The sequence below is a fragment of the Rousettus aegyptiacus genome, unplaced genomic scaffold (genome assembly GCF_014176215.1).
Source record: "Rousettus aegyptiacus isolate mRouAeg1 unplaced genomic scaffold, mRouAeg1.p scaffold_m13_p_14, whole genome shotgun sequence".
Lineage (NCBI taxonomy): Eukaryota > Metazoa > Chordata > Mammalia > Chiroptera > Pteropodidae > Rousettus > Rousettus aegyptiacus.
Window position 1 is genome coordinate 6,640,988 of NW_023416289.1, and position 20,355 is coordinate 6,661,342.

General features: G+C 53.4%; 1 protein-coding gene across 1 annotated transcript; it reads left to right on the forward strand.

The window, feature by feature from the left end:
- The first annotated feature begins 618 nt into the window (after positions 1 to 618).
- Positions 619 to 6,687, forward strand: IRX6 (iroquois homeobox 6). Its single transcript, XM_016133129.2, has 6 exons — positions 619 to 1,196; positions 2,250 to 2,507; positions 3,207 to 3,316; positions 3,563 to 3,870; positions 4,679 to 5,287; positions 6,234 to 6,687. The coding sequence occupies exons 1-6, from the start codon at positions 1,152 to 1,154 to the stop codon at positions 6,236 to 6,238; spliced, it is 1,335 nt and encodes a 444-aa protein (XP_015988615.2). The 5' UTR covers positions 619 to 1,151; the 3' UTR covers positions 6,239 to 6,687.
- The last annotated feature ends 13,668 nt before the right edge of the window (positions 6,688 to 20,355 follow it).

The window sequence follows — 20,355 nt, forward strand, 5'->3', positions numbered from 1 at the left end:
CAGAAGGCTGCAGAGAAGCCCCGAGGTCAAGGCCCTGCAGAGGGCAGAGCTTGGAGGGCCTGAATCCAGCTAGCCTTGGTGAGACCGATCCCCGAGGACAAAGACAGACGGGCCAGTGGGATTCACCGACGCCACCCAGCGCTGTCCCAAAGAGAGCAAACTTTCCTGCAGAGGAGGGGTGCGGAAGTCGGTCTGGAGGCGTTTCCCCAGAGCCTCTGCTCTCCTCCACCTGCCCGCGCTCAACCTCCACCCAGCCTTCGCCCACCCAGTTCCCTCCCCTCCCCCGCGCTCCTCCGTTCATTTAGACTCCTCGTCTCTCTCCTTTCCCCTCCTCCTTCTCCCTCTTGCCTTCCTCCCCCACTTTTCCCCTCTTTTCTCTCTCTCTCTCTCTCTTTTTTTTTTTTTTTTTTTTTTTTTGTATTTTCTCCTCCCTCGCCGCCTAGGTTGCTTCTCTGCTCTTCAGGGCCGCAGGGAGGAGGTTAGCGCGCTGCGCCCGGGGCCTGCGCGGCACAGAGGGAGGCGTTTCTCTTACTTCTCCCGGGTAATTTGGAGAGATCGTGTGCGCGCGCGCGCGCGAGTGTCAGGCGAAAAGGGATAGGATCTAGCGCCAAGCAGAGAGGTTCAGGGTCTTTGACATTCCTCAGCAGCTACACAAAGCTCCATGAACAAGTGTGAGAGTGGGTGAGAGTGCGCGCGCGCGCACGGGCTGGCTGCGCTTGGCACGTTTGGTGGCCCGGGGCCCCAGGGCCCGGGGGCCCGCCTGGCGGTCCGGGATTACCGTGACGTCACATTGAGCCTCTGGCCACCTTGGACTGGGACACCTCGAAAGCCGCACAGCCCCGCGCCGCGCCTCACCTTGCCTCGCCACTGTGCGCCTTTGAGAACTCGCATCCTCTTCCTTCCCCTGCCCATCCATGGGCCCTTCTGTCTTCCGGACCACGCTGGCCGGTGGAGCGCCTTCTGGAGCGCAGGGCTGGGCAGCTGGGCTGCCCCTGGCTATGCCTCCAGTGGCGCTCAGCGGGCGGAGGACCCGCCTCTGGGTAACCGCAGCCGTGTAAGGAACCGAGGCGGCCCACGGCCGGAGGCGCGAATACGACGCGCCGAGGCAGAAACAAGAAAGAAGAGAGGCAGGCGAGCCGGGGACAGCCACCATGTCCTTCCCGCACTTTGGACACCCTTACGGCAGCGCTTCCCAGGTAAGAGGCAGCTCCATGGGGGATGGGGACAGACTGGGCAGAGGGGACGCCCAGGGCACGCTCCTGCCCCTGAGCGCCCTCCTCTTGCACGAGGCTCCGTGGAAGCCAGAGGGAGCGGGCAGCGGGGTAATGTGCCACCGTGCCCTCTGACCTCCTCAGTCCCTCGCCGGGAACGTTCCAGTCCCCCAGTGCGAGCTGGAAAATCGGGTGACCGGAAACTTGAGCACTCTAACCACGCGCTCCGCGAGGTGGGTGGGACCACGGAAATCTTCCAGACAGGTCTCATGGTACAGACATCCGAGGTGGCCCAGAGAGTCTCAAAATAATAGTAATAATAACAATAACAGAAAGAAAAAAAAAAAAAGGAAAGGAAAGAAAGGACTTCCAGTCCGGAGCGTTGGTCAACTCGTCGTTTTTCCGCTGTTCGCTGCTGACCCATGTTCTTATCCTCCCCCATCCGTGGGCCGACCCGAACTCTCCGCTTCTGGTTCCCTCGATTTTCCAGACCCATGTGGGTGTCGTGCGGCGACAAGGGCAAATTCTGGGCACACGCGCCACCGTTCTCCAGTTTCTCTCCAGAGTGCAGAGTCTATTCTCCTGGGGTGTAGTACTAGCCCGACCTCTGACCCCCTTCGTGACCTTGAACAAGACCGCACTCTCCCCGTCCTTGTCCCCCATCTATAAAAAGGGAGTCGATGTGAGACGCGATGCTGGTCTCTCAGGCCAACTTCTAGCTCTGCCTCCGTGGGATCCTGTGATGGGGAAGGGGGCGGGGATCGCGAGGGAACCCGCGGAGTTCGGCTTCTGTGATTCGGGTTGCGGACTGCTCTCATGCCGGGACCCCCTGGGACTCTGGAGCCTAAGCGACGGCTTGGGTGTTTCTTATTTGGATAAATGGCGTCTTCGGATCATTAGCGTTCCAGTGCTCAGAACGCGGTGGCTTTTAGTGAATGTTGAATGAAGGAGACACCCATCTGGCAGTTACGCCGCTGGCTCCCGCCAGCCCGGGGCGCCTGCCTCTGACCTCCGGGGTCCCCTCTCTCGCCCCCGTAGTTTCTGGTGTCTGCAAGTTCAAGCGCCACTTGCTGCGAATCCGCCCCGCGCTCGGTCCCAGATGTGGCCTCAGGCTCCACCCCGGCGGCCGCTCTCTGCTGCGCACCCTACGATGGCCGGCTGCTGGGCAGTGCGCGCCCCGAGCTGGGCGCGGCCTTGGGCATCTATGGAGCCCCCTACGCGGCCGCTGCAGCTGGCCCGAGCTACCCCGGATACCTGCCCTACAGCCCAGAGCCGCCCGCGCTGTACGGGGCGCTGGTGAGTACACGAGGTGGGGCCTGGGCCCGAGCACCGGAACCCACCCGGCCTGGGGGCAGCAGCGGCAGCCGGGGCCGAATTCCAGTGTGACATCTCCAGGGAAAATTTGGGAAGGACGCACAACTCCGGGGAAAGGAAATAGTTAGGATTGTGTATAAGGAAAAGAAATACATCTCCACACCCTCGTGCATCTTGCAGAACTCCACAGCGTTTAGAAGACATTTGCACTTCTATTAATTCTGTGAGGCAGGCAAGTCATTATTACTTTTCTCAGCTTACGGATGAGGAAATTGAGGTGCAGAGGTCAATTACTTACCCAAAGTTACAGAGATGCAAAGGGCCAGGGAACAGTTCTGGAAGGAGCATAAGGTAGGGAAGTCCCCCAGCTCCTGGGGAGGAGGTTTGGGGGGAGACACAAGTAATAACAGTAATAATACCAGCTAATATTTCATTATTGTCTATTCCGCACCGGGAATTCTGCCAAGTGCTCTTCTTCAACGACCTATAGGTACCATGGTTATCCTCATTTACCAAGGGGAAACCGAGGCATAGAGCATTTCACTCTGCTCAGCATCACACAGCCAATGCTACAGGGATTTAAACTGAACTTGACTTCAGAGTTCACACCCTTAGCAATTACCCCACCTTTTCCCTCCCCAAATGAAAATAGTCCTGAATTCTTTCTTTTCTCCCCACCAGAATCCACAGTATGAATTTAAGGAGGCTGCAGGGACCTTCACACCTGGCCTAGCACAGCCAGGAGCCTATTATCCCTATGAGCCTACTCTGGGGCAGTACCAGTATGACCGGTAAGACATGGAGCACTTTGGTGACTGGCACCCAACGTCCTTCTCTCTCTTCCTCCCCGCCTCCCCCCCCCCCACCTCCCCCCTCCCCGCGTCCCATTCCCCCAAGAAAGGCTGATCTGGGCAGAGAGGGGGGAGGGGCTGAGCAAGGAGGCAGAGGACCGGAAGCTCATTTCCAGGCCACAGCCTGCCTCCCGCCTGCCGCCCCAGGTTCCCCGCCTCAGACTGCGAGCCAGGTTGTCCCTACAGGTACGGAGCCGTGGAGTTGAGTGGCACTGGGCGCCGGAAGAACGCCACCCGCGAGACCACCAGCACGCTCAAGGCCTGGCTCAACGAGCACCGCAAGAACCCCTACCCCACCAAGGGCGAGAAGATCATGCTGGCCATCATCACCAAGATGACCCTCACCCAGGTGTCCACCTGGTTCGCCAACGCGCGCCGGCGCCTCAAGAAGGAGAACAAGATGACGTGGGCGCCCAAGAACAAAGGCGGGGAGGAGAGGAAGGCGGAGGGTGGAGCGGAGGAGGCCCTGCGCTGCCTAAACTGCGACACCAAAGGTGCCAAATCGTCCGCCGCCCGGCCTCGCGGGCGTTGCCCAAGCCACCCGGTGCGGCTCCGCGGGGTTTCCGCAGCTGCGCAGTGGGGCAGCCTGCGCGGCGGGCGCTCGCGCGTGCCCTGCGCTCGCATCCCCTGCAAGCCTCAGGACCTTTGCCTGGGCGTCTCGGTCTGCCAGGAATTCCCTATCGCACGCACCATCTTCTTCTCACCTTTAAAGTGTCACCTCTGAAAAGCCTTCCCTGGCCTCCCAGGCCAGTGCGGCTTCTCAGCGATTCTCTGCTGTCAGCCCACTTTATTTCCTTCACCCTCCTCTTAAGCACCGTGAGCCTCTAGAGAATGTCAGCCCCACTGGAAGTTGTCTTCCCTAGGTTAATGCCTAAGCGATGTCTGGCACACAATAGGTACTCAGTAAATATTTGCTTAATTAAATAATAACACCTGCCCACCCCCCGCCAGCCACCTGTGGGTGTGGAAATTGGGTAGAAATTGTCCCCTCGCCTTTACAGGCTTGACGAACCGAGATCCAGGTCTTAGAGTAGCTGGACTGATCAGGTTCCTTGGCTTGGGGGTGCAGAGACAGGAGGAGTTTTCGAGGGGGTGAGGACAAGCTGGGGCTGGGGATTCTTTCCCAAGGGCAGGAGCGACCCGGGGGCAAGTGTAAGAAGTGACGTGTGGCCAGCCTGGTGATTACATCGAGAACGCCCTGAGTGCAGGGCGCATCTCGCTAAAAGCTTCTCAGGGATGGGCACTCCGGCAGATTTCCCTCGGGGCCTGGGGCTTTTCTCACTCGCTCCTGATCTCCTGCAGACGTTGCTGCTAGCCAGGGAGCTCGGGCGCTCCGTCTGAGTGACCTGGAAGACCTGGAGGAAGAAGATTTGGAGGAGGAGGCCGAAGAAGAGGAGGCAGTGGTCACAGCCACGGACAGGCTGGCTGAGTTCCATAAGGACGCGCAGTCGTTGCCGGCGCCATGCGCCGCGGCTCGAGTGGGCTGGCCGCAGCGCCGGGAGTGCGGCCTCGCGACGCCCCGCTTCTCGCTCAGTGAGCCCCCCGGATCGGGAGAAGCCGACTTCCTCCGGGCGGAGCCGAGGGCCCCCACATTGACCATGCACTACCCGTGCAGTGAGAAACCGCGCATCTGGTCGCTGGCGCACACTGCGGCAGCCAGCGCTGTCGAAGGCGCACCTCCGACCCCGCCCAAGCCACGAAGTCCTGAGTGCCATCTGATTCCCCGACAGCCTCTAGGCTCTGGCGGACGCCCTGCGGTCCCCAGAGACTCCGCGTGTGATGAGGCTTCCCGTGTAGCCAAAGCCTTTGGCAACCCCGCGTTCGCTCTGCAGGGACTGCCCCTGAACTGTGCGCCATGCCCGCGGCGGAGGGAGCCCCTAGTGCAGAGTCACTACCCCTCCGGAGCAGAAGGTAGTGTGGACCCCCAACAGCGCTGGGAGCGTCTGTCTAAAAGACACCACCTGCCCACCCCCATGCAGCCCGCCCTTTACGCCCCTTCTCTACCTCTCGGGCACGCCCAGGTTAAGGCCTGGCGGGAAACTGTCCCACAGAACCCTTTGAAATGGAAGCTTAGAGATATAGTAATTCTAGTTCCCCCTCGTTTTGAAGGCAAACAATAATAATAAGCTCAGAATGAGGCAATAGCTTACCCAGGATCACTGAGAAAGTCACTGAAGAGATGGGCAACCTAGATCGCTGAGCTCAGGTCCACTATTCTTCCAAGTGCGCTAGGTGGGCACCGCATGACCGGCTGGCACAGCTGCCCTTGCGCCTGCTCTTCAGAGGGGGGCAGCTAGACCCCGCTGTTATTGTACCAAGAGTTTGCTAGGCCGGGGCAGGAGCCAGAGTTTTCTGAGAGGTGTGAGGGGCGGGGCCAGACAGAAGTCAGCTTGCGGCCCTCTCTGGGGGAAATTAAAATCCCTGGGGAGTGTATCCCAGCGCTGTCTTTGGAGAGCACTCACTCCCAAGATCTCACCTCCAAGCAAGGTGTGACTGCCAATTAGTGTCTCCTGCCCCTCCCCCCGCACCTCCCACCCCCTTGGCTCTTTGGCTGTCCCTGGTGGAAGGGAATTTCACCCCACAATGGGGCATTCCGCAGGCATTTGGCAGCCTCCAGCAATTACTGCCAGATTCTGTTCTTTGTAGTAATTTCTCTCTGGATTTAGCTACTGGCTTAGAAAATTGGGTTACATTGTTATTTGAATTTACACATAACAGGGTCCAAATGTTACTCCTGGCAAGTAAATTGCTTCTAGACCTTTGATTCCCTTCGGATGAGACACCACTGACCTCCGATTTCCTAGGAATCGCCACCAAGAGGCCTTCGGGTTTTAATCAACCTTTCCTCTCTCAGCAGGTTAGCGCAATGGCTGCGATTTGCGGAAGAATCTTGGAAATAAGCCCTACTTTTGGAACTCACCTCCACGCTAAGAAGCTGGGACAGACCTCGCCAGAAGCTGGGAGATCTCACTTCGCCTAAGAAAAAGACAAGACACACACAGAAACCCTCTTACCCGCCCTCCTTGCACGCAGAGCTGGGAGTGGCTGGCAAATGTGCATCTTGTCAGACCCCAGAAGAGGTGGCCGGGCACCTCGGGGAAGGCCGAGGGGGAAGGCTGGGCGGCACCCACTCGGCATACCACGTCTCCCCGCCTTCTCTGGGTTTCGGGTCTGCAGCCGCTCCCTGTCCTGCTCACCCTCGCCCCCTCCCCCCTCACTTTGTAACTTCCATGGCTGTCCCGGTCCCTAAGGACCACGTGCGTCTTCTCCCTCTCCCCATTCCTTGTGCCCGTAAAAATAATCAAACCGAACCTAATCGGTGTGGCCTGTCTGTGGTCAGGGGTGCTTGGGGCGGTCGTGGCGGAGCGGGGAGTGGGGAGCGGCCCGGAGGGGGTGTGGGGAGGGGCGGCGCGGGATGCAGACCTCGGTGCCTTCCTAGGCAGAGAGAGCGACTTGTGACAAGGTAACGGCCCAGGCCGCAGCCTCTTTGGCTCCCGCACCAAACCCTGCGACGCGACCCGCGCGCTGAGCCCGCTGACCCGCGGGCGCGGGAGGTGCGGGCGCCCGCGGCGAGGTCGGAGGTGGGGGAAGCTGTCGGGGGGCTGTTCCCCGATTGCCACTTGGGTTTTACGTTGATAGGGAGGGAGGGCGATGGGGATCGTGGTGGCCGCCCCTGGCACGCCGCCGGGACCCCCGCGCTCCTCTCCTCGGGTGGGACCGAATGGCCGGGTCGCTAGGAGGCGATACGGGGCGTCCTTTCGGTTTAACTGAGGGTCAGCAGACACTTCCGGTGCAGGGCGACCAATGGGCGCTGACGGGCGGGGCGGGGGGCTTCGTCCCCGGGGCGGGCAGCGTGGGGAGCAGGGCCGCGGGAGTGCAAGATGCAGCGCTGCCTGGGTTGGAGCAGCGCGGGGCCGGCCGGCCAGTCGCTGGAGTCCCGGGCGGGAAGGCGCCGCGTCCTCCGGGAGAAGGGAGGGGGCGAGATTTTAAGATCCTCGAAGGCCGTGGAGGGGAAGGCGCGGTGGGGAAACCGAGGAACAGGCTGCAAGCCGCCCCCCTGCCCCCGCTCTGTCTTCTGTCCCACAAAATGACCGGAGTCAGAAGGGGCTTTAGAGATCATGAATGACAAAAATACAAACGCCTTCCCAAATAAAGGAAACGGAGGCCAGCTGGGAGGGCAAGGGACTGGCTCAGGGTGACACGGACTCCGCGGCGCGACCGACCGCAGCTCTCCTCGGGGTCCTCGGGTCAGCCTTCGCTCCCTCGCCCCCCCTGGGAAATCCCCTTCCTGCTTTCCTTTTGCTCCTGGGCAACAGCTGCGCCTACCTCCGACCTCCCCTGGGACCCTCCAGTCGCCCTCACTGACCCGCGGCTTAGGGTCTGGGAAATTAAACTGCGAAAAGATAAACATTATTTCCAGTCGGCTTTGCGGGATTAACGCTTGTAATAAAGAGCATTAGCTGGGGGGTTTCTTTCAAGGCGCTCTCGACCCCGCCCCCTCCTGGGGGACCAGGTAGACGCGTCAGGAGGCCGCAGAGCCTGCAGAGGCCTCTTTTTCCGGCCTCCACTTGGGACTGGGTCTCCAGCTAGCCATTTTGTGGAGGAGAGAAGGGCCCTCAGCATTCCACTGAGTCAGCACTTGGAGATGGGAAACAAGGCCAGGGAGAAGGGACCAACCTAAGCCTGAGGTCATGTGGCCCAACAGGGATTCTGGCATCCAGAGAGTGAAGGATGGAGCCTGGGGCAATCTGACCGGCAAACTGCCTCCAGCCATTCGGCCTTTTATAGAAACAGTGAGCCTTGGGAAAGGAGGCCCACCTGGGTCTGCCTGCTTTACCACCCAGGACCTCGGAAGGTTCTCTCTCCATCTCTTGTCTGGGAGGCCCGGCCTCCTCCTAACTCCCCCAGCCCACGGCAGGATCCTGTAGCCAGGGTTGTCCTAAGATCCAGGCCCGGCTGGCTGGAGACAGTACCATGCTATTCGTGCCGACAAGAGCAGTCTGGAATCCCAGCAGACGGCTTTACCATCTCAGTCCGGTCACTACCACCTTGCTGCAGGGTCATGGACAAGCCCCTTCCCCTCTCTCAGTTGTAAAACACAGGGGGCGGCCTAGTTCCCCAGCCTGGCGCTCCGTGTCTGAGCGGATGGCCCACTCCAGGAGCACCTGCAAGGGGCCTGCGAATGGTGCGGCTGAGCCCACGATTATCCCAGCCTCGGCCCCGGCGGCAATCTGTTCTCACCATCTCTGCCCCCACCGAGAGCCTCCTGCAAATCTCTCCATATAATCTCCCAGAATCATATTTTGAATACTGTTTTGATTAAACCCCAGAGCCAGGGGAGGAAAGATACAGCCCCGCCGTTCTCGGCTGAGCCTGCCTGTGCCCACAGACAGCTGGCCTGTGAGCTCTGCAGAGTGAGTGCCACTACATGCAGAAAGATGACATTCTCGGGTTTGGAGTCTGGAGGAGCTGGACCTCCAGACATCCTTCATGGCTAAAGAACCCCCTCCCTTAGACGGGGAGCAATCACCAGGGGGCTGGGCTGAGAGATGCTGGACCAGGGTCTTCGCTGACTCTTCTCGCACCAGAAGTCACAGCATCGGTATTGGACTCACTAGATGATCTCTGTGGTCACTTTTGGCTCTAAGAGCCTATGACCCTGGCAATGATAATAAGAACTTCTGGAGCCCTTACCGCTTGCCAGACTCGATGCCACGTCCTTTAAATGCCTTAACTCATTTATGTGTCATAACAGTTCTAGGGAACATTGTATTATACTTACTAGTATGTCCATCTAATGACTGAAGGAAAAAAAAAGAAAGCTCAAAGAGGTTAAGTAGCTCCATGTCAATCATCTGGCTAGCGCGTAAAGAAGTCAAGGTCGGAGTATCACTGATGCTTAACCACTAAGCTTTACTGCTAATACATTCTATTATTTTAAGATTTTGTTGTTCCATTATGAATAAGAGCCTATGTTTCTGAGACTATAAATGTCATGCCTCTGGAACTCTGGCTGGCCCTCTTTCTTTCCCAGGAATGTCCAATGGAAAAAGACCTCTGGTTCCTCCTGGACCCACCCCCATATACTGGCCAAAAGCATGCCCCGCCTTTCCCTCTACCCACATCTCCCTGGGACATGGCTGTCTGAGGCATCTTTGTTCAGTGGTTGGCAAAATGCAGCCCATGGATCTCTACTATGGAAATCAGCCCATAACTAGAATATCCCACTGGGAGGTGGGCTAGAAGATCTGCCTTTGTGACAAACACCTAGGTGGACCGATGGACCTCTAACCTGAGTAGCAGTGCTTAAACCTTAAGTGAGGAGACCCTAGGCTCAGCATGAGGGCTTAGGACACCTGCTGTTGGCCAAGAGTAAATTGCATCCCAGTAACAGGTGCAAACATTTCCTCCAGGATTTCATGTGTATCCACATTCAATCTCCTCACCTGGTTCAGCTCCTTCCTCCCCCATTTGGGGGAACTCAAAGGCTTGTTGTTATTGGAGAGGGAGGATGTAACCTAAGAGACTCTCTTCCCTTTCCCAGCTGTCTGAAGACAAACTAAATTCCAGGGTTGGGAGCCTTTAAGGAGACTCCGGTACCTCAGCATGCACGAGAATTCCGTCCCCAAACACGAGCATGCAGTCCAGAATCTCTACACTTTGGGGACAAAACCAATGCCAGGAATGAAAGACTATATCTTAGGCAAATAAATAAACTGTTGGAGGAGGGAGGCCTCTGCCTCCTGAAATAGCCACTTGCAGCCTCAGCCGCATTAGAAAGTTCTTTCTTTTTTCAACCATTTTTTTTTCTCCACGTAACTTCTGAAATCTATCTCCTGAACCAACAAGTCTTACTGTTCTCTAGAACTCATTTTTTTTTTCTCCCACCCTCTACGCCTCCTCTTCCCCTTTCTTGCTCAGTGGGACTTGTTTGGCCCTTACTCTGAGATCTGAGTAAGAAGGGAGTGATGGCTATCTTCTAGTTATACGGCAAAGGAACCCCTGTTGGCATGATTTTCTTTATTAAACATGAACCAGAGCAGGGACAGTGAACCTAGTCCTTGGGCAAGTCGCCAAGTGTCTCCGAGACTCCACGTTCTCCCGCTAGGTTGGGATCACGTGACTCTTTCATCATTTCCACAGCTCCCTCACTTAGCTGCCGTGGGGACCAAGATTTAGGCCGGTGTTACTTGAATTTTAGTCATTGGAAAACCAACTCCCTGATTTTTTGCGAAGAGTCGCAGATGTTAAAGAAGAGCTAGCGCCCAAGGGAACAAGAGAGGATTGAAAGAGAGTCGAAAAATGGATGATTTGGGTCACCCAGATTCCACGTTACTTAACGCCACGACCACCTCACAGCTGGTACACATTCCAGTCTTTGGCGAGTAAATCTGTACTCATGTAAAGGGTGATTATTATTCGCGAAATCATCAGAGACGGATGTCTTCCCTCACTGCCTGGGACCCTTTCCAAATTCCGAATTGGTGTCATTTACAGGCTTAGAGGCCCTGCCCTAGAACAATGGTGCTGACAAAGATAATGATGATGAGTCTAGAGCAGTAGTCCTCAACGCCGGGGGCCCGTGACATCAGCCAGGGAGGCGCTTGATTTAGTTTTGATTTTTAGTAGCAATACCCAATCCGTAGCCCAGACCCATTGAATCCATATTCTCTAGAGGGGAGGCCCAGCAATGTTTTTCTAAGCTCCCCAGTGATTCTAATGTGCCACCAGGATTAAAAACCAGTGAATGACAACCAGCCAGTTTCTCTTTCCAGCCTCGGCATTTTCTAGAAGCTGTGTAGAGGCGAGGGGTGGGGCTTGGCACACCGAAAGTCGAGAAGCCTACGGTTTCCCAGTTTTCCGCTTGGGTCTATGGATTTATTGTTTTCCCCATGGTAAAATGAGGTCTAATACTTAACATTCCCCCACATGGTTTACGAAGGCGCCTGAAGAAGGATGTAATCGTGGACGTCCAAGGCCAGTGTCCAGCCAGGGGAGGCCTCCTCAGGCCCTGCACATTCCGGGTGGTGTTCTTCGGAGCAGGGGACCCTAGACACCCGTGCAAAGTCACCCCCTTGGGGCAGCTCAGCGGTGGCCTTGAGTGGGGATGGGGGCCCTTTGGAAATGTTTCTCGGTGTTCCAGTTATGCATTACAGAGGAAAGATCACCCCAAAACTCAAAGTGACAGGAGTCACCGGTTGGGCTCCTGGGCCTGTAGCTCAGCAGCGTTTGGTGGGAATGGTTCGTTTCTGCTCCGCGGGGTGTTATGGGGGGCAGCTCGATGGGGGGCTGGCGATCTACTCCCGGGAGGAGCTGGGGTTCCGCTCCCTGCAGAGGCCTCCCCACCGCCTCCCCCCGCCCCACCTCCATGGGCTCGGGAAGTCTCCTCACATCACAGCAGCTCGGTTTCAACAGCAAGTGTCCCGAAAAGGCCTGGCGGGAGCCACAGGTCGCTTATGGCCACAGCAGTCCCAGGACGTCGCGTCCATTGTATTCTGTCGCCAAGCGAGTCACTAACGCTTGTCCAGGGTCCAGAGGAGGGGAAGCCGAGCCTCCCACTTCAGGGGGCCAGTAGCACAGTTTGTGCCCATGTTTATCCAAACTGGTGTCAGTGCTGAAGGTACAGTTTTGAATACACTTCCAGACTTTACTCTCCCATTCAACACGCGGACTCGGGATTCTGTCTCAGTCAGTGGGCTCAGTCTGCCATAACGACGTCCCATGGACTGGGTGGCTTAAATGGACACTTATTTGCTCATGGCTCTGGAGGCTGGGAAGTCCAAGATCGAGGCGGCAGCTGATCTGGTGAGAGCTTTCTTCCTGGTTTGCAGATGGCCGCCCTCTCTTGAGGTCATCTTCATTTGGTGAACAGAGAGAACTCTGGTGTCTCTTCTCTCCTTATAAGGGCACCAGCCCTATTGGGTCAGGGCCCCACCCTTCTGACCTCATTTAGCTTTTACCACTGCCACACAGGCCTCATCTCCAAATACAGTTCCTTGGAGTTAGGGCCTCTACGTATGAATTCTGGGGAGCCGCAAACGACAGATTCTAACCCAGAACCCAAGATGGACAGGGTCAGTCAGGACACAGAGGACCAGGAAGCGGGCGCTGACTCTCCGGCCAAGGGCCCGGGCCAGACCCTGCTCACAGAGGGGCGGGTTGGGGCGGGCATCTGGCTGTCCCTCACAGTCCCCCATCAATCAGTGTCTGCGTCTCCTTTCGGAAGCAGGAGTCAGCGACATATGCTCCAGGGTTGTTAAGTGCCTGACACTTTGACACTTCTTATAATCTCCCAAGAACTCTCCACTCTATCGATGAGGAAACTGAGTCTTAAGTAGGCGAAGTCCTTTGCTCAAGGCCCAACAGCCAGGGAACGGCAGAGTTAGGGTTCCAATCCAGGTGCGTGTGACCCCAGGCTCTCCACCAAGCGAAGGCAGGTGGCTAAGGGCACCCCCCTCCGAGGTCATATCGTGCGGCAAAGCGGTAGGAGCGCAGCCTCGGAAGCCAGGCTACCCAGACTCGACCCCTGCTCTGCCGTTGATGAGCCACGTCACCTTAAGCAAGTGGCATAACCTCTCTGGGACTCGGCGTCCTCATCTTCAAAATGGGAATAATAATATAATAGTAGCTGCCTCCCTGGACCGTTGTGAGGGTTAAACAGTTACTACAAAAAAACAAAAACAAAAACAAAAACGTTAGAATGGTGCCTGGCCCAGAGCGAGCTTTCTATAAAATGCCGGCTGCGACTTCTCTCTTGCCACGATGCCCCAGCTGCCCCTGCCTTAGGCCTGCCTCCCGCCCTCCCCCCCCCAGCCAGGCCTGGGGTCACTGCTCTGTCCCCACCACCAGCAGCCCTGCCCCGTTCATGTCACAGCTCATACGTGTCCCTCTTACCTAGAGCAGAGACACGGGGTCATTCACTCGGGTGTCCACTTAGGGAGAAACCTCACCGAGCAGATTTTATGAATTGCCCGCACTTCCCCTTATCAAGATTAATGGCACAATTGCCATCGGTCAGTCCTTCTGCGGTCGCGGCTAATGACTTCGACCCTCAACACGTTTCCTCTGCATTTGCTTCAGAAAATCATTCTGAGCAGCGAGACTGCTTTAATAGCCACTTGGTACTAATGATGCCTTTTAAGTGCATAAAGAGAATCTCTAAGCACCAACTGGGAGGCCCATTGACTGGTGACAACAGCTATTGACATTGACACCGAGGCAAGGTCAGAAAGCTGCGGACCACAGGGACCGCGACTGGGCCCAACAGTGAGCATCTTTCAGCATGTCGGGAAAGTCCTCCTCACTCCCTCTCGCTCCTCAAACACACTCCTTGGCGCCATTTACCGAAGCCCGCGCCGCGCAGCCCAGAGCCGCCCAGCCTCTGCTGGTCCTTACTCCACCTTCTGGATTTCGTTTAGCTCAGTGGGTGTTGCTCTGGCCCCACGACAGCTGGGGTGGCTCTGTGGGGCGGTGGCAAACAGCCTCAGCTTGCCATTCATGTCACTATACTATGATCGTGATGTAGGCTACAGGGTAAGCCAACTCTGTCAGCAAAGGGATCCCCCCAACCGCCCCGAGATGGCATTTGGGCATGGGATGTCACTCTCAGACCAAAGCGTCGTTTCACGGCCACACTTTCCTCCTCCTTGGAACTGACTTCCTCCCTCGTCCAGCTCCTCCATTACCAGCTAGAGCCCCGACACGAGGCTCCCATCTCCCAGCGGTCTGATCCGTATACACGGCGTGGTGTCCGCCACCTTGCCTAGTCCCCGACCGCTCAGCTCATCCCTCCCCAGGAGGATTCCAACCCCCGATTTCTGAAAGACGTTGGTTCTGGTCTCACTCTCTGCTCAATTTTTTTATTTTCATCAGTGGTTGGTGTTCAGGTCCCATCTGTGTGTTGGGGCCAGGGCCGTGAGCGAGGCCACTCTGGGAGGCGGTCCAGTGGGAGCCAGGAAGGGCAAAGCCGAAGGATGATCGATCCATAAACTTTCAACGAGCCAAAAGAAAGGAGAAGGAATACGTGGGAGAGAGACAGGGAGGAGCCAGGAGCGGGTGAGGAAGTGCCATGAGGATGTGAAGATGAGTAGGCACTGGGGTTATCAGCCCAGAGACTTGGGAGGGTGAGGAAGCCGTCCGTGAGCGGGCTGGGATGCTCGGGAAATTCAGGCCCTTCATGCCGGACATGCAGTGGCTTTTTCTTAGTGTGCAGCACACGGTGTACTGAACGCGTGAAGCAGGAGAGAGCGGGGTACCATTGCATTTCTTACAAGACCGAATTCTGAAACATGCGTTTCTAACAGAAGCACAGATACTTCCTCTCCGAGATGTGGGCGGGACCCCTTTGACGCTGGGCAAGGGAGGAGCGGGTCCCGGGGATGGGAGCAGAAGCTCGGTCTGCTGTTCCTGACACACTCTTTCTCCATCTCATTCTTAGCCACTGTTCAGCCCATCCCGTAACTGTGACATTTGACACGTGACACCCATGAGTTTCACTTGACCCCTTTGTCAGGTGCCATTAAATGGCCCGAAGTTAAAATGTTAATTATCATTAATCATGTTTTATGAAATGGCTTTGTCAAGCCATAAATTCAGCTGAGAGAGGCCTCTTTCGTTGAGCTGACGGTTTATTGAACACTGACCATCAGAGAAGTCACCTGAATATGAGGATATTTCTAGCGGTGTAAGTTACAAAAGAGAGAAATGGATGTCTACAGGTGGAATGCGAATGACAGACAGGGAGTGGCTTCGGATAAAAAAGAAAGAGATGGCAAGATGAAGTCCATCGGGGAGGAGACCGTGAACTTGGCCAGGGCGAGGAGGGGTCAGTTTTGTCCATGTTATTCCCTACACCAAGCTCAGGGACCCATTCAAGGTAAATGCAAACAAAAAAACAAACAAACAAAACCAATGTGGAAAGTGAATGGATAAGGAAGGACACAGAAGGGTCAGAAAAGAAAAAGAGGGATAGGTCGAAGGAGGGAAGAAGTTTTACAGAAAGTCGGAGAGTGTATCAAAGGCATATGAAGAGGAAAGAGCCCAAATTTCTGCTCTCGAGTTCAAATTCCTGAGAACTTCGTACTTATGTATATGCTTTTTTTTTTTTTTGCTAGATTTGCTAAAGCGCAATTTATCTGTTTCATCTCTACTCAAGAAAAACTTTTGAATCAATAAAAGAGCAGGAATTAGTATTTTAAAAAACAGAAGCATGTATTTCCAGGTACACTCAGAAGATCAATCTCTTTTCAAAGGGTATACATTTCAGTTACTAAGACGAGTAAGTTCCGGAGACCTGCTGTACAGCTGTAGTGCCTATAACTAAAAATACTGTATAGTGCACTTCAAAATTCATATGGAGGATAGATCTCACGTTAAGTGTTTTTATCACAAAATAAAACAAAAACAAACAAACAAACAAAAACCCCAAAAGGACACAAGAAAACTTTGAGAGCTGATGAATACATCTGTTACCTTAAATATGGTTTCACAGGTGTGCGTATATGTCCCAACTCATCAAATTGTACACATTAAATACGTCTAGTTTTTGCACATCATTTTTGCCTCAATAAAGCTGTTAAAACGATGTTTTCACAGGTACGAATATGCACAGAGAAGCAGATTGTGAGGTCCTGTGCCCAAATGAGATCTGAAAGACGCAATTATGGGCACTGGACACATTTTTTGAATTTCCAAATTTTTACAAGACTGTGCTTTATAATGAAAAACGCATAATAGATCTGTAAGTGTGTGTATGTGATGTGTGTGTGTGTGTGTGTGTGTGCATATGCACGAATGTGAACAGTGAGGGATGGAAAGAAAAGGTCGTTGTGCTCCCTGGGGCTGTCAAGGGGGGTGACAGGAGAGGACCCGCTATTTGGGATCCATTACTTCCGGCTCAGGACGTCTCCAAGAGAGGGACCACACGAGGTCCTGCAACAAATGCCAAGCTCCTTCACTGAGGGCCCTACTGGGTGACCAGAATCCGAAGTAGCCTAGGCACACTCTGGCCTAATACCTGCATGAGGCATCTTGAAAAACAAGAACTCTTTCCCCAAGATTCACACCTGGACCGTAGGAGCTGAACCCCCTGCGACTGCTTGCAGAATTGTGCGCACACAGGCAGTGCTTGGGGAAGTGGGCTTCCTATTCTGTCCTCCGGTTCTTAAAGAGGAGCCCACAGTCTCATAAAAGGTCTTCTTCTCTAGAACAAAGGGAGCTTATTACTTTTAGCATAATGTTTTCAAAGGTGCTCGCCCAACGTCAGTGTGTGTTGATTTATAAATCACACGAATGCATCCTATTATGCACGTATGTAGCACAAACCTATGCAAAGCTAACTACTCCCCCAAGTTTCATGAATGAGAACTCTGGGGTTGAATTTGACATCTATAGAACACGTCCCAGCATCATGAAGATTCAGACGTGCTTCCTCCTGGCACGGTGTTTTAGCACCTGCGGCTCGCTGACTAATGTATGCACATCTCCAAAGCCGCATCGCAGTCTCCACTTTAAAATCAAACGGCAGTGATTTCACCTGTAAGGTCTGCTAGAGCCAGACAGATGGGGGCACAGCATGGATGGTCATCTGGAGCACATCTACCTCGACCCCACCCTGCAAGGACCATGTCACTGTTCTGACATATGCCAGAAAGGGGTTTCAGACCGTGTTCGGTATATTGATGAAGATAAACACTTCATTCTCTGTCATAGGTACCCGACCGGAAATCTCTAGGGACTGCCTCAAAAAAAACTTCACCTGTGTTCTATTTTCTCCAGCTGTAGGAAAGGGGAGGTAGGTAGAGGAACAACCTCCATCCAACGTCAATTCGGCAGGAAAGGCACCGGGCGCCTGAGCACCCGAGTCTCTGTCCTCATGCTCCCTGAGCTCCGGAGTGTGGGGAGCCTGGCGGTGCCATCTGCAGAAGGACTAAGGTAGAGGTTCATGTGGCTAATATCTTAGGCAGGATTTCCCCCAGAAGCTAACAAGACTTGAATACAAGTGGTTTATTTAGAAGATGACCCCCAAAAATGCCAGTGCGGAGGTGGAGCAGGGGGACAGACGACGGGGACACCAGTTCAGAGTGCGCTGATGGACAAGTTACTTCCGTGGGCATCTAGGTTGTGATCCCACTGGGAACCACTGGGAACCCATGTGACATGTGCCTCAGAGTTGTCTCATGCAAGGGAGAGGAAGCTAAGGGGTGAGTCCTCCAACTCTACTTGGTCCTCCAATTTGCATGCAGGGGCATAACTCCCCAACACCACGGGCCTGCTAAGCTGCAGCCACGAGAAGGCCCCCAGCTGCTCAAAGAAGAATGTGGCAAACATGTGCAGAAAGGCAAGCGCTAAGGGGCTAGGGGCTGGTCATTCTGCTAGCGGACCAGTACATGGTAGGTAGTCCCTGCCGACTGCCAGTGAGCAGTGTGCCCAACCTCTCCATCCTTGCCTGCCTCCCTGCAAGAACGCCTCCTCTGCAGCTAAGGTGGCTTTCTGTGGCCAACGAGATGTAATAGAACAGCCCCTGGGGGCTTCTGGGAAAGCTGTATGTGTCTCCTGCCTTTAGACAGGTCATGTGAGGTCATGAGACTCGGGGGGCAGTGGTACCAACCTTGACTGCAACTATGGCCCTGACACTCATATTCTGAGCTACTACTGAAACTTCCTGTCGGACGTGAGGTAATGTCCATAGTGACTTGTCCTGTGGTTTAAGTCACTATCGGTTGGGGTCTCTGTTACTTGCAGCTAAATGCATTCCTGACCAACACAAAATTTGATTTTGTCTCCGAATTCAAAGTCTGGATCACTGTCCATTTAACTGTTCTTCTTCCTTCTGCTAGATGATGCAAAATATAAACGCAGTCTCTGCCTGACATTTGTTAATAATCACAATAAGCCTGGTAGTTAAAGCAGATGTAAGCGTCCATCAAATTTTAACAAACTGCTCACTTGAAATAATTAAAATAGGAGATAATTGTCATGAATTACTTTATGTTGTTATTTTTCTCAACGCTCTGTTCAGATTTTCTACCTCGGAATGTATTCTAGGTAAATTACAGGATTCCTCCCCGCGACAGACCCCCAGAACAGTTGTAACACAGGCCAGTCACCCCTGATGGGAAGAGGAGACACAGGGTAACTTTTGGTAGAAATCGAGTCCAAGGTGAACGGAAAATATACAGAGATAAAAACAAACCGGTACCAACAAGCGAAGAGAGTTGGTTATTTGAGGAGTATGGGGGCAAGCCTTGGAATGAGAGGTGGGATGGTAGACGGAATGCGGGACCCTGGGTTAAGGTGGATGCTTTGCCAAGCACAGAGTCTGGGCTCTTGGGTAAGTCATCTGCCCAGGCTAAGCCAAAGTTCTCTCCCCAGGAAAACGGAAGGGTCGTGAGAATGACCTCTGACACACTGGGATTCTAGTCGTCTGCTTCGATTTATCTTTGTTTTCAGGGTAAATCTTTATATTTATACATCTGTTTTTCTAAAAATGGAGCACATCTTCAGTGAGAAGTTATGACCAAAGGCATCACACATCACTTTTGAATCTTTCTTCCAAATATTATTCAAGAAAAGTTTTTAGAGACAAAAAAAAAAAAAAAATTAATTAACCATGTCGGAAATGACATCTATTTATTGAAAAATCTTTGGGTGCCATAAAAACAGGCAGCATGTTAATATGACATTTACAAATCACCCCCAACCACTCTCTAATTAACTTATTGTGTGCCTTCTCTAAACTAACATACACAGAATTAAAGGAGAAACACTTATTTGCTCTGTTGCTAAGGAACCAATGCAATTTGCATAGTGAAAAAAAAATCATTAGTAGATTTAAGCTGAAATTCTATCTATTTATACCAGCCAGATTTAAAACAGGAGATCAAAGTCTCAGAATTATTATTTTTTTCCTCCATTCCTAAGCAAGCAGCCCAAAGCACCAGCATGGCTGTACCTAATACATAATATTAGCAAGAAATTCTGTGACACTTGCTGTTACTAGGTCTGACACAGTCACTCGCAAGGACTTATCTGAAGAGCGTCAGAAATGTACAGTCTAGGTGGACAGGTGGCTTCATCTTACATGGATGTGCCGTGCTACTCAGCATACACCTGGATTCCAAATGAGTTCAGGTTGACAGATTCCTTCCCAGGCTCGCAATAAAAATGACCATTTTTTTCCCCTCGCTTTTCTAAACTAATTCCTTCATTTCCTCCTCTCTGGAGATCACGGAAAGAGCACCGAATTTAGAACCAGGACACTTCGGGTCTGAGTCTTAGGACATTGTCACCCGTGGGGGGTGACTCTGAGCAAGGGTCATCACTTCTCTGAACCTCAGGTTTTTCGCTTGTAAAGGGGGCCTGGGATGACAAGACTCATCACGAGAAATAAAAGAGAAAATGGGACAGAAGGGGTTTTTCAAAGAAGGAGGTGATTTTTTGGTCCAGCTTTATTGAAGTATAATTGAAAAATAAAAGTGCAAGGTAGTTAAAGTGTACCAGGGTGGAGAAAATAGAATCCCTGTCGTCTAATGTAGGCTGATTTCTGTAGTGTAAATACTCCCACCGTGACCGATTACCAGCTACCAAATGGGACATCACAGAACGTGAAATCGTGGAGAGACGCAGCACTGGAATAGCACATATGGACGTAGTATTTCAACTGCACAGGCACAAAAGTTATAGATAATGTCAAGAGCATCAATATAGTAAGAATAACTGGGAAGTGATGACTTTCAAGTTTACCCAATTGATTTAATACAATACATTCCTCCAGGAGGCATAAATGGTATCTAAGCTCACGACATGCACCCTAGTTCTGATATTCTATGTTACAATACGAATCCGTAATTTGTGTGATTCATTCATTGTTTTTTCTCTCCCACTAGACTATCTATCAACACTTTCAGGTCAGAATACTTGGTTTGCTTTGGTTTTCAGTAGGAGTAGGGAGGCCTCACTATTTTACCTCCAGCTCCTAC

Coding starts and splice junctions, on each gene's coding strand:
- IRX6 (XM_016133129.2), top strand. CDS start 1,152: ATGTCCTTCCCGCACTTTGGACACCCTTACGGCAGCGCTTCCCAG. Junction 2,508..3,206: donor CCGCGCTGTACGGGGCGCTG/GTGAGTACACGA, acceptor TCTCCCCACCAG/AATCCACAGTATGAATTTAA. Junction 3,317..3,562: donor GGGCAGTACCAGTATGACCG/GTAAGACATGGA, acceptor TTGTCCCTACAG/GTACGGAGCCGTGGAGTTGA.